Here is an 18,387-nt window from a genome sequence, read left to right as displayed (position 1 = left end):
TCAAGACTCATAAGCCAAGTCTCAATGGCCACTCAGCAGGAGGTTGTGGAAGGTATTCTAATTTACACATGTGTTGGGCAACAAAGACAGTCCCTTCTAACTCTGGGATTGTGCCTTTCAGTTAGAACAATTCTTCCTTCTGAAGGTTTCCTCACTATTCTTTTATTGTTGTGTCCTAGAATTTTACCCCAGTGTCTTGACTTCAAGACTTATTTTCATATGTCTTCATTTTGTTTTTTCTCTCCAGGACATTGTTGGTGAGAACCCTGTCTCCTTACAAGGGTGTCATCCCACTTCTACCTGAGCACATTCTCCAATGACAGTACTCTGTGGGCCATCTCTGAATGTTAGGAAGCCTTAATTCATCCCTCCTCCTCCCCATTTAGGGCTAAGTTCCTCCACCTGCATAAAGAATAGTTCTTTTGCCTGTGTGTGGACAGTGATACCTTCAGGACCATTTTTAGTGAGAGAGTTTTCCTCTAGTTCTTCACACTTTCTCTAGTATCATGATAACAAACCCTCTAAGGAACAGTGTAAGCTCCCTCTCAATACTCAATATTTAAGTGACTTGAATGAGTTCATTGATTCTGGAGCTTCTTTCTATGAGGCATACTCCATCACAGCTCACCCACTTCCAGCTATTGTGTGTGACTTTTCTTCTTGTTCTTCCAAAATTTCCCACAGAGGACCCACCCAGTATGCTGGAAGCCTTCTTTATTGTCTCCTTACATGGCAAGGGTACCAGTGAAAGGGTCTGGCTGTCTACCTGTTATCCCTCAATGACATCCTTTACTCACGTGCTTCGGAGTTACCTGCCTGTGATGTGATGCTGTCCGATTACACTCACCAGGTACCTCTCCAGGCTCTTTGTGTGATGTTCATTTTTAATTCTTCTGAGGCAGCTGTACTAAAAGCATGTTAGTCATGAAAAGATAAGCCTTTTTGCAAAGCTCTTTTACTAACTGCAAACTTTTTATGAAAGTAAACGCCCTTCTTTTCCTATAAGCAATTGGATTAAATGCAGTTACTTAGCATATCTAAATCTCTTCAATGTTCATAAATTAGAAAAAAACTATTGCTAACTAGCCTCAGTGTCAGCCTGTAGGTCAAATAAATAGATGGTCCTAAATAATTTTGCTAAAGCTCTTTTAAGATAATATTTGATTCTGGAAGTCCTGTGGACAGCTATTGTGAAAGTCTGAGGCCTGTTTCTATCCATTCTGATAGAATCTCAGTGACCAGAAAGGAATTGGCAGTGACCATCTGATGTTGTTTCTCCCTCCTATCTCAGGTTGCCCATGGCCTTTGTATTTTGTAACATCTCTCAATTCTAACTTCAGGCTTGATAGATTTGTATCACTACAACCATCAACTTTTTCAATACTGGGATCAGTCAGCAGCAAGTCAGAAGTAAGGTCTTGAGCTTAATTAGATCCTGTGAAAATGATCAGTTTTCAAAGCTTTATTTTGCTAAGGGCTAAATTTCTGTCTAGTAGATCCACTGTCTTCTCAAAAAAAAAAAAAAAAAACAAGACTAAATTTATCTGTTTGACAACAGTTCCCACTTGCACATGGTTTTAAAATTTACCAAACTTTATAGGGATTACGACTCCCATCTTACACAAAAGGAAACTGAGGCTTAGAAATGCAAAGTGGCTTGTCCACAGTCACAGATCTTAAGTGTTGGAGCCATCATTCAAACGCAGATCAGCTGCTCTTCAAGTTTATGAGTCTATAACACTTTGATTCTCTTCTCCCTAAAGAACGTGCAGAGCAATGTCTTCCAGATGGTCAAAAATTTCAAAATCATGAGACATAAGCACTGTGTAAAGGACATAGCATATAAAAAAAAAAGACATGGTGGAAACTTAAGTTGTTGTTTTTTTTAATTTGAATATGCTATTTATTTGGTCTAATTTATGTTAGACAATTATTTAGCTATTCTAGTGACCAGAGCTGCTTCTAAGTTAAGGCAGCTGTCTTCAAATATTTCAAGAGCTATAACATGGCAGAAAGATGAAACTTAATCTGTTTGGTTCCAAAGGACAGAACTAAGTGAAGTAAGGAAAGTGACTATCAGGTAAATGAAGTTCAATGTGAGGGAAAATTCTATCAACAAGTTAGTTCATATAAAAATGAGTGAGGCAGTAAATACTTGAGGTCTTCAGATAGAGAGAGATTGGACCACTTATTAGGATTTCCACCATGTCTTTTTTTTATATGCTATGTCCTTTACACAGTGCTTATGTCTCATGATTTTGAAATTCTTGACCATCTGGAAGACACTGCTCTGCACGTTCTTTAGGGAGAAGAGAATCAAAGTGTTATAGACTCATAAACTTGAAGATTAGAGTAGATTCTAAGTCAAGTATGAATTAGACCAGACAATTTCTAAGGCCTCAAAAAGCAAGGAAGGTGAAGGTGAAGATTCTAAGAGCTCTATAACATAGGCTGGAGATGTGACTATTGGACATCAGGCAATCAATAAGCATTTATTAAGCACCTACTGTGTGCCAGGCACTCTGCTAAATTCTGGCAATACACGAACAAAAAACAGTTCCTGTTTTCAAGAAGCTGAAAGTCTTAAGGGGAAGACAAACAACAGCACAAACAAGTTAAATACAGGGTAAACTAGAAATAGTTAACACAGGGAAGAAACTAGCATTAAGAGGGATTGGCAAAGGCTTCCTGCAGAGAGTGAGATTTTAGCTGGGACTTGAAGGAAGTCAGGAAGCAGAGATGGGGAGGAAGCAAATTCCAAGAATGGGAGGCAGCTAGTGAAAGAGACAGAAAATAATGTAGGTGAAAACAATTCAGGACTTGAAGTTGGAAAATAAAGGCTTCAAGTCTGAGTCATTTTACCTCTCTGATGAGCACTGGTCTGGAACTTCAGAAACAAATAATTTAGCCTAAATTCTGTTTCTATGCTGCCATGTGCTCCATGTCAATTTTCTAATCTACAAAATGAGGATTTGGACTAGATTATCATTTCTTTGTAGCTCTAAGCCTATGAGTCTATCAAATGGGGGATTATCCCTTACATCTGTTTAGTACTTCAGTTTCTAAAGTAAATATAATAAGCTAAGGAGAATGGTGTTACAGATGAAGAAACAGCCTCAGAGAAGTATAGAGAGTTAGCCAGTTAGCAATACTTGCACATCTGTCTACTTGACTATCTATTTCAGATTTGCTGCAAAGATTAAATGAGATAAGAAATATCTTGAAGCAGAAGTCTGTAAAATGAAAGCTACTACTAGTGGTAATTCATAAGGAACCTTGTTCTCCTATAAATGGGTATTCTGGTCCTGCTGTTTAATTGTCCCTGCTTGTTAGAGCTGTTAGGGGGGCTTAGAGGTTTCCACAGAAGATAAAATGTGTCTAGCAGATGCTAAAAGTAATAGGCCTTTTACAAAGTATGATTAAAATAACAAAATGGATGCCATAATAAGGCTTAACTTGTGGGAGTTTGAGGTCAGAGGCAAGGATACATCTGGATTAGTCACTAAAGAATCAAGGATACATCTGCCATTCAGTTAGCAAAGAGTAATGGAGGTGAAATAATCTTAAGGCCATAGCAAGGAAGGTGAAGGTGAAAGAAGGACTGATGGTGTACCAACAGGTAAATCTCCTGACGTAGCGCTCAGGCCACGCCAGGCTTTCACTATCCATTTTAATTCAGTGAGGAAACACCTGGGTGTTCCTAATGCCGATGAAGAGAGGTATTTTACAGAAAGGGGCAGTGTACCTAGTGTGTCAAACTGATTGGTTTCCCCCTTTTGATGTTATTGGCAGGGAGGTGCCAACTGGCAAGGTTAACTGGAGCATGGAAGAGTCTAATGTGGAAAGTTCCAAGCACAGAAAATTCCTTAAAAGGCAGGAGGTACAGGCAAGAGGAAAGACAAAGAGAGCCTGACAATGTATGACCCAAAAAACTAGATGTTCTTTTAAACTATCACAGAAATTTTCAACAAATATCCTTCGAAAATGAGAAGACAGAACACCAAAGTGCTAATATTATATGTGCTTTAGGCCTGTGAAGAACTTTATAATGTAAAAGTCCTTTCTAGAGTGAACATTCAATGTCTCTGCGATACCTCACTTAAAAAGCAGTCACCTAAACCACAAAATTTTCCCCATGGTTCATTTCTTCCAATGGCTGCTAAGCCTTCACATTATCATAGAGACAATGGTTACTTTGATTAATATATTATAACTGGAGACCAATCAAAAGTGATTTTATTAATTCAGGAGGATTAATGACCAAAGATTTTAGCTTTTAGCTATTTGTTCATGCTGAAGCTAAGCATTTCATGCTAAAATGTCCCTTCTACTCCAACTTCTACATCTTAAATATCCCCGGCCATTTTTCTTTTAAGATTTCTTGAAATATGATGTCTGGACTCCCTTTTTTCAGTCTTGGCTTTCAAATAATATGACGATTCCTAATTTTTTTCCCTCCTTAATCTGTTTTTCGGGTCAGTTGTTTTTCCTTTGAGAATACCAGATGCTTTTTTCTATTTTTCAGCCTTTTGAATGAAGAAAACTGTCCAGATCTGTTAGAACCAGAGGGCAAAGTGGAATTAGAAAGAACACTTAAACCTCAAATGAAAACTGTCAGGAATGTCATAATCAAAAGTCAGAACTTCTGGATCAAGGGGGGAAACACCACAAACAGCCAGAAGGAAAGAATTCAAATACTAAAGAGCTCTGACCATGATCACACATGATTTAGCAGTCAGCACTATAAAGGAGCAGAGAGCTTGGAATAAGATATTCCAGAAGATTGGCTTTCAATCAAGAATAACTTAGCAAAATTCAGCATATAATATTGAAGAAAGATGAGCTTTAAAGTTTCAGGGACTCCTGACAAAAATATCAAAGTTACAGAGAAACTATGAAATTTAAACACAGAAGGGAAGAGAAACATAAAAAGGTAAACACGAATGAATAGTGATAAGGGACTAAAAAAGGATAACTGTTTACATTCAAATTTCTGGATCCTATTGTCATTAGCATTTACAGAGTGGATAAAACACTAGGCTTGGAGTCAGGAAGATTTGAGTTCAAATCTGATTTCAGACATTTACTAAGTGTGTGGCCCTAGACAAGTCACATTCTATTTGTCTCATTTCCTCATCTGTAAGATGGGAATAATAATAGCACCCATTTCCCAGGGTGGTTATAAAGATCAACTAACATTGAAAATTAAGTACTTAGCACTTAGTACTAATGTCTGGCACATAGTAAGTGCTATATAAATATCAATTATTATTATTATTATTAGAAGCGTTCAATTATATAAGGTCTGGAAATGGTTCTATCTGGATAATCTTAAGAATGGAAAGAGACACTGGGCTTATACCTCAAAGAGATACTAAAGAAGGGAAAGGGACCTGTATGTGCCAAAATGTTTGGGGCAGCCTTGTTTGTAGTGGCTAGAAGCTGGAAAATGAATGGATGCCCATCAATTGGAGAATGGCTGAATAAATTGTGGTATATGAATGTTATGGAATATTATTGCTCTGTAAGGAATGACCAGCAGGATGAATACAGAGAGGCTTGGAGAGACCTACATGAACTGATGCTAAGTGAAATGAGCAGAACCAGGAGATCATCATATACCTCAACAATGATACTGTTTGAGGATGTATTCTGATGGAAGTGGATCTCTTCAATAAAGAGAGCTAATTCAGTTTCAATTGATCAAGGATGGACAGAAGCAGCTACACCCAAAGAAAGAACACTGGGAAATGAATATAAACTGCTTGCATTTTTGTTTTTCTTCCTGGGTTATTTCTACCTTCTGAATCCAATTCTCCCTGTGCAACAAGAAAACTGTTCGGTTCTGCACACATGTATTGTATCTAGGATATACTGTAACCTATTTAACATGTAAAAGACTGCTTGCCATATAGGGGAGGGGGTAGAGGGAGGGAGGGGAAAAATCGGAACAGAAATGAGTGCAAGGGATAATGCTATAAAAAATTACCCTGGCATGGGTTCTGTCAATAAAAAGTTATTTTAAAAAATTATATGATAAAAGTCAAAAAAAAAAAAAGAATGGAAAGAGATGACAAGGAAGACTGGGGGAAATTATTTCACATAAACAGAGTGCAGAAGTAGACATTCTAACAAATAAGGAAAGAGTTGAAAGATACTCAAACCTCATTCATCTGAAATGGTCAAAAAAAGAAAACATACACATGCACACAGAATTGGTTATACAAATATATTTCACTCACAAGGAAAATAGGGAAAGAGAAAGGAGAAAAGAATTTAAAGGAAGATAGATTAAGGGAAATATTAGTTCTAAGACAACTAAAAGTATTTGCCTTTTGGGGAGGGGCTATGAGAATACCTCAATAACTAATGGGAACCTGAGAGGATGGCCATAAATTAGACGAGAATGAATGAGTAAGTTTTGGTAAAAAAAAATAAGATGGAACATTATTGTGTTGAATTTTTATTCATATAAAGACTAACCACAATGCCAGAATCCTGATAGAGAGGGAAAGGACTAAGAATTCAAAATAAAACAAATTTTTCTGGACATAGCCAATGTAAAAAATTGTTTTGACTGACCACACATTTTAGTAATGGATTTTGTTTTTCTTGTAATCTCAATTCTAAAAAAGGGAGATAGGGAGTTGGTCAGAGGAGAGGGTGAGAAGGTAGATCTTGTCTAATTAAAATGAATTTTTAAAAAAAACTTAAAAAGAAGTCTCTTCTGGCTTTTCGGAATAATAGATACACTCCTGATTAATTGATAGGGTCCCTTCAAATGCCATCTACTACAAGTAGCCTTCAAAATTTTCCTTATTCAGAAATGATCCTTTAAATTGAACTCTCATTTATAATTTCTACTATATATAAAATGCTTATGCTCAGAGGTAATGACAGAGTGAAAGACAAAACATTACGTGACTTCATGGAATTTATAATAGCCATGATATGACAAAATTACAAATAAGTCTGAGATAAGGGGGGATGCGATAAGAAAAAAGGTCTAGATGCATAACCTGGTATTTGTCCCACTGTTGTGAGCCTGCCTTCTTATGATCCTGCCCCCTTTTACAAAGTTATATGTGTCTATCTTTTCTGTGTATCAGTTTATAGGCTATCTGAGTACAAGGTCTGGTTTTTATTCATTTATGTATCCACTTCTAACACATGCACAATATGCCTAATAATAAATCCTTTTCTGAACTGAAATGACTCCTGAGTTATGACAAGGTAAATAGAGAATATGGGTTGATCTCCCATAAATCTCAACTGAGGAAAACTAAGATAGAATTATTCTAGAATATAGCTTAAACTTGGTAAAAGGGCTAGAAATCGAAGAAAAGAAAGAAAATCTCTTCCACCAAGATTATTTACTGATAATACGGGCTCAGAAAAGAGGTTTATTTCTTTTTTTCCTCCTGTCAATCCAAAGATTTGTCTTTCTGTTTGGAACATAAAATGTCAGACATAAAAGGTCCCTTGAAAATATAACAGACAATGTTAAAACATTAAACACAAAATATCAGAGCTAGAAGGGGAACTTTATACCCCAAAAAGAAAAAAGAATTCTTCAAGGTCACACAGCAAAGCATGGGGGGGGGGGGGGAAGAGGGAGAGGGGAGAGAGCTTCTGGGAGGAAACAAGACATTCTCATGACCTACTAGTATAGACCTCATATGAGCACTCAGTTAAAAACTATTTTTCCCAACAAAGAGCTGCAAAACAATGAAATTTGCTGTCTCAGTAAGTAGTGAGTTACCTATTTCTCAAAATGCTTAAACAGAAGCTAAATGATTCCCTGTGAGAAGGCTATAAAAGATTTTTTTATACTGGGAGGAAAGTTGAACTAGCCACTTTCTGAGGGCCTTTTCAGCTCTACAATTTTATCAATTGCTCTGTACATTTTTAATCAACCAACAAACATTTATTACTATTTGTCTGGAACTAAGGAGAGGGAGGTGGAGAGCGAAGGAGGGAGGAAGTAAGGAAGGGAGGAAGTAAGGAAGGGAGGAGGTAAGGAAGGGAGGGAGGGAAGGAAGGAAGGAAGAAAGGAAGGAGCTTACCTTATTATATTAAAGAATATATCACCTACATATAAATACATGAAAGATAAATACTAGGTAATATGGGAAAAGGGATACTAGAAATTGGGGAGATAAGGAGATTGAAGGTAGAAGGTAGCATTTAAGCTGAATTTTGAAGGAAATAAAGGATTCTAAGAGGCAAACATAAGGAGAAAGTACATCCCAGGAATCGAGTCTGTCCATGCAAAGACAGAGAGCATCCAATGCTCCAAAGCAAGTAAGCTGTTAGAGTTAGATTGTAAGAAAGTGTCAGGTTATGAAAAGCTTTAAATGTCAAACAGAGGATTTTATATTTGATCCTGGAGATAAAGAGAAGCTACTGGAATTTATTTGGGGGTTAAAGATGTGACATGATCATATGTGTATTTTAGGAAAATCCCTTGTAAGAAATGGAATGGGAAGAGGTAAAATGATTAAAGACTGAATAATTTATTTGTAGAAAGTATGGAAATTTTTTTTGTTTGGTGTTTTATTTTCCCCCAGTTAAATGTAAAATGTAAAAACAATTTTTAACATTCATTTTAAAAACTTTGAACTTCAAATTCTCTCCCTTCTATCCTCCCTACTACCTCTCCGTTGAGAAGGCACATGTGAAGTTACACAAAACATTTCTGTAAAAGTAATATTTTAAAGGGAGAAGTGTAAGAAAACATAAGACAAAAAAATCCTCAAAAAACTAAAGTATGCTTCAATCTTCATTCCCTTCTCTGGGGATGAATAATATTTTTCACCATCAGTCCTTCAGAATTTTCTTGGATCTAACTCATTCATAGCCGATCCATCTCACAATATTGCTGTTATTTTGTACATAGTACATTTCACTTAGTATCAACCTGTGTAAGTCTTTTCAGGTTTTTCAGAGAGCATCTTGCTCATCATTTCTTAAATTATAATAATATTCCATCATAATCATATAGCAGAATTTGTTCATCCATTTCCCAGTTGAAGGACATCCCATCAACTTCCAATTCTTTGCCCCCAGAAAAGAGTTGTTATAAATAGTCTTATATATTTAATTCCTTTTCCTTTCTTTTTAACCTCTTTTGAGATGAAGTCCTAATATTGGTGTTGATAGATCAAAGAGTAAAACACAGAAATTGTACAGTAACCTAAAGAAAATTCAAATTATTTTTCTGCCATGGCTAAATAATTACTACCAACACTCAAAATACAAACCAATCTAGGAAAGAAGGTAAAATGAACATAACAAAAGGACTTCAATACAAATATAAAAAAGAAAAAAGACCTAAAGATTCAAAAAAGAATCATGATCTACGTCAAGAATTTGAAGGACAAAAGAACATGAAAGAAGAGAAAATAGCAAGAAGGGTCACTCAACAGTTAAAGGGCTCTTCCCTAAAAAGGGAGCTACACCTTCTGAAGAGAAAACAACTGAGTTCCAGAAAGGATGATGTGGATCACCATCCATGAGGTGAGAGACCATCCAATAAGGAAAAGAGGAAAATAAATAGCCAGGGTGAGTGGCAATTCCTGACTAAGATACTGAGCCAAGAAATTATTAATAGCTCTGTTCTTGGAGGGGAAAGAGCTCCAACAGATGTCAAGAAAATTCACAAATAGACAACATAAAAAACAAAAATTCTGGCTTCCAGATGTTATAGGGATGTTGCTATAAATATACTAAAATATATCAAAATGAAGCTGCCTTCCCACAGAGGCCCTAGGCATTCATCTCTGGGCAGAGGGGTTCAATATCTTTTATGATCAGCAATAAAAGATCTCCTTTACAGCATGGCAGAGTAAACAAAGTGCTGGGACTAGGCTTAGGAAACCTTGGGTTCAAATTCTGACCATGATCAAGTCACTTAATTTCATTGAGTCTTACTTTCCTATCTATATTAAACAGAGATAACATCCATAGTACTTACCTGACTGTAAAGGGCTAAAACTCTTAAAAGGTATGTTTGAATCAGACTCTTTTGACAATGACTCTATTAGCATATGTTTGGAAAAATGCCCCTTCTCACAGTGTTGGCTCAATGTTTGGTGTATGTAAATAATCGTTAGGCAAGGATTAGAGGATGGGGTGAAACAAGCCAGACTTCACTTTTCAGCAGGATGAGGAGGAGAAAAGTTGGTAGCGGGCCTGTAGCAATTTGTCTGTCTCCTTCACTTCTCCCCTTAAAGACCAAGGACTTTTACTTATCCTGACTCTGGCTGGTCCTGAGGCCTCCAGGGAGCTAGCCTGGACTTTACACCTGACAAGGTTTAAGAAGCTCAAATGAGGCAATACATATAAAATATTTTGGAAACTTCAAAGTGCTATGTGCATGTCAGATATGAATACTTTAATAAATCTGAAGCATCATATTCCAAATGGAAAGACTGACCTTCCTTCAGCAGAACTGATATACATCACACCAAATAATAACAGTATCATTTTGCTAAGTGAACAAAATAAAGTTCAAAAATAAAGCTTTCACAGTTAATGCTCTGCCAAGATTTGACTTCATGAACAGTCTAGGAGAGTAACGGCTACCTTGGAAACCTCAAGAGATAGAAAGGTAAGATGAAAGAAAGACATTGTAGTTGTACATTAGAAAACAAGGAAAGTTTTATTCATAGGAAGGTAGGAACTTTTCCACAGAGTTCAATCCATGGAACCACACAGAAGACACACAAAAAGAGATCAGGTCCTAGATCAACTCAATTAGGGCAAAGGTAGGAGGAACAGGAAGGAAGTCAGACAGTTAGTACCTACTCTGTAGAAAGCACCAGGAATGGGGAAAAAAAAAGAGGCTAAAAACAGTTCTTGCCCTTGAGGAGCTCACAGATAATGGGGAGTGGAGGTGAGATTGGACTGGACAAATATGTAAACAAATATGTACAAATATACAAAAATACACAGGACAAATAAACAATTAACAGAAAGAAGGCCCTAGAATTCTGAGGGATTGGGAAGGGCTTCCCAGAGAAGATAGGCTTTTAGATAAAACTTAGATTAAAAAAAAAACTTTAGATAAAAAGAAGCTGGGAAACCTGGAGGGCAGAAAAGAGAAGACAGAGCATTCCAAGCACTGGGAACAACCAGAGAAAATGCCCAGAGTCTAGAGATGGAGTGTCTTGTTCACAGAACAGCCAGAGGGCCATTGTCCCTGGATCGAAGAGTATAAGGCAGGTGGTAAGGGAGATGAGCTACAAATCACTTTGAATGGCAAATGGAGCACTTTATATTTGATTCTAAAGGGTATGGGTAGTGACTGGAGTTTACTGATTAGGAAGTTGGGCCTTCAATTTAGAAAAATCACTTACATGGCTGAATGGAGTAGGGAGAAATTTAAGGCAAGCAGACCAGCAGAATACTGCAAATAATAGAAGTGATAACATGTGATGAGGGCAGAGTCAGAGAACAGAAGGGCCACATTTGAAAGATCAATTTGGATGAAATAAGGTGAGAGAAAGTGAGGAGTCAAGAATGATGCCCACGTTGCAAGCCGGGAGAGTGTACCTTCCACAGCAATAATGTGCTTGGTTTTGGACATAGTGAACTGAAGATGTCTCCTGAACATACAGCACGGGATTTCTAGAACACAGTTGGAGATGTAGGATTAAAGGATGGAGAGAGTCCTTGAATTTATTACACCTTCTCAAGAACACTTACCTGTGTAGGCCATGGTCTTGGGGTTGCCATAGGGAGCCCCAGGTTGGACAGGGCTGTAAACAGGGTTCATTGTGGAAGACTGAAGACCCTAAAGGCAAAAGAAAGAAACCAGGTTGGGTATTTTGATCAAATGTCCTAACAACAATCACAATCATTTCAATGAGCAGACATGTACAGTTTTCATACTTTTTTTTTCAACCTTTTCGTACTCACTCTTTTATTAGAACAATGTCAACAATTCGTGTTTCAATACTTTTTTAAACCTTAAAAAGGTTTTCTTCCCAACAAAATCTGTAACATAGGTGGTAGTGTGAGACAAAGAATGAAGAAAAGTAAGGCTTAGAAAAAGTTATTTGTCCAAAATCATACAATCTGAGTCAGAACTTCAAACTCAAAGCCATGTCTTCTAACTCACCAAACAATAAAGGCTGTCTCAAAAGTTGTAATCATAGCTTAACAATTCACTAAAACTTTGGGGACACCCTATATTTCTAGTGTATTCAAAGTTTACAAAGTATTATCCTCATAAAAAAACCTAGGAAATAAAGTTTGTTAAATAGGATTATAAGATTTAGAGCTGAAATAGGACCCAAGAAATCATCTAAAATAGTCCATTTTACAAATTAGAAAGGTAAGATGCTGAGAGTTTCATCCAAAGTCAGAAAGCAGTTAGCAACAAGGGCAGGGTCTGAATCCAGTCTTCTGAGTTCCCACCCAATCAGCAATTTGTCCACTAAACTATGCTGCCTATTTTCCGACACTGCAGTTCCCTTTGTAAGGTTTTATCTTAATTGATGATATAACTGTACTGTGCCCTGTTATTTATTAATCATGACAAGAATAAATGCAAACTAGAGTATTTATAACCTAAGATGACAATTTGATTGCATACATTATCATCCAAGTTTCAGAACCTTTAAGATATCCATGACTAAGCTTCTATAAAAGAGCCATGTTAAAGACCATAAAACATTTATTAAGTTCTTACTATGAAAACCATCAGTCTTGAAGTCAGGAGACATTAGAGTCTGAATCCTGGCTGCAATACATGAGCAAGCTCCTTCCTGTCTCAGAATCTGTTTCCACTGTAAATGTGATGGAACTATTTATATTGCCCACCTCATGTGTTTGTCCTAAGAAACAGTACTTGGTAAACTTCCAAGAACTATAGAAATGGATGCTAATGTTCTCAAATGACATATAAAGAATTAGGACCCAGAGAGGAGAAAGGACATGACCAAATCAAACAACCAAGTTCTTCTATCCACCAGCTCAGAGATTTATCCACCCCATCATATTGACTTTCCTCTCACATAGGGCTCTTCTCTAAGATCTGACTTTATACCTGATGATGAATCATGCCCATTATTTATTATTCAAAATAAAAAGAACTACAAGGAAACGTTTTTTTTAACTAGATTTAACAATTTGATCCTATACCTAGTCATCTAATTTTAGTAATTCTTTGATTAATTTTTCTGCAGTCTGCATTACAACTATGGCCTCCAATAAATCTGTCTAGTAACTAGAGATTCTCTCTTCTGTTTCCTTCTTATCCATCTACATGGCTCCCATCCAAGTACAGATCTCAAAGCTTCCTGCCTTAACAATTATAATTTTTTTAAAATGACTTCTGTCTTTCCTCCTCTATTCACCCTGTACATGAGGCTGGAATTATCTCTCCAAAACCCAGTTTAGACAATATCCCTCTTCTTCTCAAGAACCTGTTGTGGCTTCTAATGGCTCACACAAAAAAGGACAAACTCTTTATATTTAATATTTGAAGCCTATTGTTTGGCCTAGCCTCTTTTTTTCCAGCTTTAACTCTTCCACAATATTCTATATAATAACTAAATAACTTGGTATCTATTAACTCTTTGCTCACACTAATCTCTTTGCCTAGAATACTCTCCAGTCCACATGACCCTATTTCATTCATTCAATGAATGCCTATCCTGTGCCGATCAATCAATAAATATTTCTGACTTATATATTATATATTTATTAAGGATTTTTTTATTATATAAATGAGACAGCAAGAGAATACAAATAAATACAAAGTAATTGAATACTAGGGCAGACACTAGGGTAGAATCAAAAAAGGCTTCATACATAAAGAAGAGAGGAATTCTGGGAGGCCAAGATAAAGAAGGAATTCATTCCAAGCATAGAGGCTAGGCAATGCAAAGATACAGAATTGGGAAGAGTGTCATCGGTTAGGAATAGAAAGCAAATCAGTTTGGATGGACTGCAGTGTGTATGTGCAGGAGGGTTACAATGTACAGTGAACCTATAAAGATATGCTTGAGCACAAACCATGTAGAAGTTTGCATATTTATGACAGCAGAAGAAAGGAAGGAAGAAGAAGTATAATAAAGGTAATAAAAAGGACAAAACCCCTCCCCACGGGGAGGAACAAGGTGATGGCAAGAGCAGAATTCTTTTCCCTTAGAAAACTGCTAGATTACGAGGACCTGTAGGGTCTCAGAGACACAAGCAAATTTTCGAACCTCACAGATTGGCAAGTGCCCATTCTTGACTCCTAAGGGCACACAACAGTAGGCACTAAAGAAATGTTTGTTCTGAGGATAGGTTGCTGGATCAGTCTGTGATGAGCTGCTCAGGAGGGATAAATCTGATTTTAAAAAATCCTGCTTTTTTAAGAAAAACAAAATGCAAATTCTAGAATAAAGCAATATGTGTAGTACAAAGTACAGCGGGTTGGGAGTCAGGAGACATGAGGTAAATTTTGTAAAACTGAGCAAGTTTCTTTTCCTTCTTTAAGCCTTCATTCTTCTCTCCATAAAATGAAGAAACTGGAGTAGATAATATCTAAGGTCCATTCTAATACAGACATTCTACGTCCTCAGATCCTTTTCTAGCGAAGATATCCTCTGCTTTTCAGGTCCTACCAGCTCTAACCCATGTTCTCAGGAATGCTCCCCGCAGCCTTCAAATATTATAAGTAATCTACCGCTATGAATAAGAATGTTCAGTTGTCTCCACTAGGGGGAGTTTGAGCATCTAAGCTTTGACCTATAAACTATTAACAAAGGTCGTTAGATTCCCACTAGTTCAGCTAATCTCACAACCAAAGGCTCTTTAAGGGGTGATTGATTCTCTGTGTTGACCATTTAATGGCAAATAAGTGCAGTCAAAGCCTCTTCTTCAGTTTCCTTAAAGGAAACACAGGAAAGTGTAAATTAGCTTGCTAACTCTCAATTAGACAAGTATTCCTTAAATTGTCTTAATGAAAACTCATTTCCAACCCCTCTACAGTACATGTATTAGAAAAAACATTTACCTAAAACCCCAAAGTATCCAGTAACATACACACATACTTTGAAAGAGAATGACTGTGGATTTTAGAGATGGAAAAGACCTTTTGAAATCTTATTACAATGTCTCTCATTTTACCAGGGAGAAAACTAAGAGTGAAAAAGAATGAAAGCCGATCTGAATTCCAGAACATTTCTTCTGATCCCTAATCCTGTTCTATTTTCACTATACTATGATGCTTTCTTATAAATATTATAAATTCTGATATTATAAATATTACACAAATATACAATATATATTATATAACATGATTTTATGTAATTATATGCAATATACTTATATAATATATAAATATTATAAATTCTCATAAATATTATTCTCACCTGATACAGTATTTAGACTACTAGACTTTGCATTAGAAAGGATAGGAGTTACAAAATCTTGGATCCAAATCCTACCTAACACACTCAATCTCTCAAGGGGGATAACAAAATCTATCTCACAGTGTGGTGAGACTCAAAAGCAACTGTCAAGTGCTTGACAAAAGTTTTAAGGACTATATAAATACAAATCATCATCATCATCATCATGTTATGCCACAGTTCTCTTTAACTGTCCTGACTCAGTTTCCTTGTACAAGTTTCCCTTGTCTCAGTCTTCCTAATTACTCCCCTAAGCTGTAAATCTCCCTCTGGTCCATGAAGGCTGAGGACCAATTAGTCTAAGGATATAAATTGTTAACCTAAGCAAGATAAACAAGAGAGTAGACTTCCTGATTATCTTCTGTCCTTGAGAATTTACAACATCCCTCTAAAATATTCCAAGGTATTTCACTAACATCTTTATCTCTGGGTATTCAGACATCCTGTCTCTGGGTTCCTCTTTGATTCACAGCCTTTTCCAGCTGGGCTTCCCGCTCTTTCCTACTCTTTCCCTTTTCTTTGTCTCTAAAAGGTATATAAAGGTTAGAGATTCTCCATTCATTGCTGGAGAATGGCGGCTGGCTGTGGATGCTGGACGCTGGATTCTTTGAGATGATAGTCTCCTCCAGACCTGGGACCAACATGAATTCCTTGGTCCCAGTATATCTTTATCTCTGTCTGACTGGATAATTTGAGACGAGAGTCCTGTCCAGTCAATCTTACTCTCCCATTAATAAAATATTAAAAACTCTCTAATCTCTCTCCTGCCTCAGTTTCTCTGGCATTACAATCACTCCTTAACCTTTTGGAAAAACTAGGGAAATAACTTCCTCCTCTTGCCAGAATGGAGGTACCACCAAAGAGAACAAGATTTCCCATCAAAAGATCTGGGTCCAGGGCTCTGCTCTTCACTGTTCCTGAGGCCTTGAAAGTTTCCTATCCCTTCTCTGGGCAAAAATTCTCAAGCCACTTACTAGCCCTAGATCAATGGTTCTCAAAGTGTGACCTGCAGAACACTGGAGATCCCTGGAGATCCCTGGGGCATTTTCAGGGAATCTGTGAAGTGAAAACTATTTTCATAATAATATAAAGATGTGATGTATTAAAATACTCCTTTTTCAACTACATATGTGTAAAAAGCCTAGATTTTCTTCATATACTTCAGCCAAAACAACATAACACAACAGAATGAATGCAGATGTAGATAGGAGAATCCAGCTGTCTTCAATGAAGCCAGACATTAAAGAGATTTGCAAAAATATGTAAACTAATTTTGTTTTGGAAAACAGTTGTTTTTCACCAAAAAAAGTTATGTTAATATTGTAATGAGTTTAATATTATTTTGGAATGAATTAATATTTTTAAAATCTATCAGTTTTAATTTTTAACTCACTAAGTATAAATATCTATAAATAATCTATAACTATATATATATATATATATAACAAAGTTATAAGTTCTATAAGTTATATAAGTTCTTTGGGCTTCTCCATCATTTTTAAGAATGTACATGGATCCTAAGTCTAAAAAGTTTGAAAACCAATGGCCTCCATCACAGGATTTAAGGTGTAAGGTGTAAGGGAATCTTAGAGATCATCTAAATTCAGCACTCCTTTTACAAAGGAGAAAATGAGACCCCAAAAGGAAGAATGACTTTCCCAAGATCTTATGGCTAGTAACTGTCAGATATGAAAATTAAAGCCGGGTCCCCTGGATCCAAATTAAATGTTCTTCTCAATACACCATTTTGTTGTAACTTGTTCAGTCACTTCAACAGTGTCCAACCCTTTGTGGTCCTATTTGGAGTTTTCTTGACAAAATACTTGCAGTGGTCTGCCATTTCTTTCTCCAGTTCATTTTATAATAGAGGACACTGAGATAAACAGGGTTAAGTGACTTGCCCGGGGTCACACAGTGTCTGAGGCTAGATGCCTGGTTCTTTGTTCTACTATTAGGGGTTCTCAAACTACGGCCCGCGGGCCAGATGCAACAACTGAGGATGATTATCCCCCTCACCCAGGGCTATGAAGTTTCTTTATTTAAAGGCCCACAAAACAAAGTTTTTGTTTTTACTATAGTTGGCCCTCCAACAGTCTGAGGGACGGTGAACTGGCCCCCATTTAAAAAGTTTGAGGACTCCTGTCACCATCTACTACACCTACCTCTCACTCCCTAGCCTCCTTAACATTTCATGAAGATAAAAGCACAAATTCGGAGAAACTGATCTTAATATCTGAGGAATGACGATGGATAAGTCTAGAAATAAAATTTACTGGTAACAAACCCAAAGTGAACTTTCTACAAAGAAATCATGGGAAAAGATTAACAGATAAGTCCTACAGCATCTGAGCTGAGCAAATCAGGCTCACATAAAAGCTGAAGCTAAAGTCAAAGTTCCTATGCCCTCTGCCCTCCATTTTACAAGAGGAAAAGGGCATGTAGCAAAACTCAAAGCAAACTGGTAACTAGAAGAAGATGAAGACAGATGGATAATAATGAAGAAAGTCACATTTCCAGTGTTAATTTTTAAAAGATTTTATTTCCCTCTTATAGTCAAAAATGTCAGAGCTGGTAGGGTGCATGAAATACTGAACATAAAAGTCAGGCCTAGAAAGAAATTGAGCCCATAGGATGTCAATCTGAAAGGGACCTTAGAACATAAATGTCAAGACTTTAAAACATGGAACTGTCAGCATTAGAACACATCTTACAAAAATACTACTATAAATATTTCTTAAGTACTTCTTATGTACAGAATGATGTTTGAGGTACTAAGCAACTATTCCTGTCCTCAGAGTCTACAAAGAAGGGATATAACACCAACCAACAAAGAGACATAATGAACACTATACCTAAGTACAAAATGTTGCAAAATAAAACACAGAGGATGGTGTGGAGTTCAGAAGGACTGGAACAAGGGAGGGAAGGAACACGGAATTTATTAAGTGCCTTCTATGTGCCAACCATTGTGCTAATA

At 36.7% G+C, this 18,387-nt stretch overlaps 1 protein-coding gene across 8 annotated transcripts in view; it reads right to left on the bottom strand.

Moving 5' to 3' along the window:
- The window catches only part of FAM168A (family with sequence similarity 168 member A), a 218,280-nt gene that overhangs the window by 101,374 nt on the left and 98,519 nt on the right, over positions 1 to 18,387 (bottom strand). For all 8 annotated transcript variants that reach the window (XM_051987152.1, XM_051987153.1, XM_051987155.1 and 5 more), the window contains exon 2: positions 11,710 to 11,797. In XM_051987152.1, the coding sequence (XP_051843112.1) occupies positions 11,710 to 11,797 (88 nt within the window). The remainder of the gene's footprint in view (positions 1 to 11,709; positions 11,798 to 18,387) is intronic.

The sequence above is a fragment of the Antechinus flavipes genome, chromosome 3 (genome assembly GCF_016432865.1).
Source record: "Antechinus flavipes isolate AdamAnt ecotype Samford, QLD, Australia chromosome 3, AdamAnt_v2, whole genome shotgun sequence".
Taxonomy (NCBI): Eukaryota; Metazoa; Chordata; class Mammalia; order Dasyuromorphia; family Dasyuridae; genus Antechinus; species Antechinus flavipes.
The sequence above is the reverse complement of the archived record's forward strand: the minus strand, read 5'-3'. Positions and strand labels throughout refer to the sequence as shown.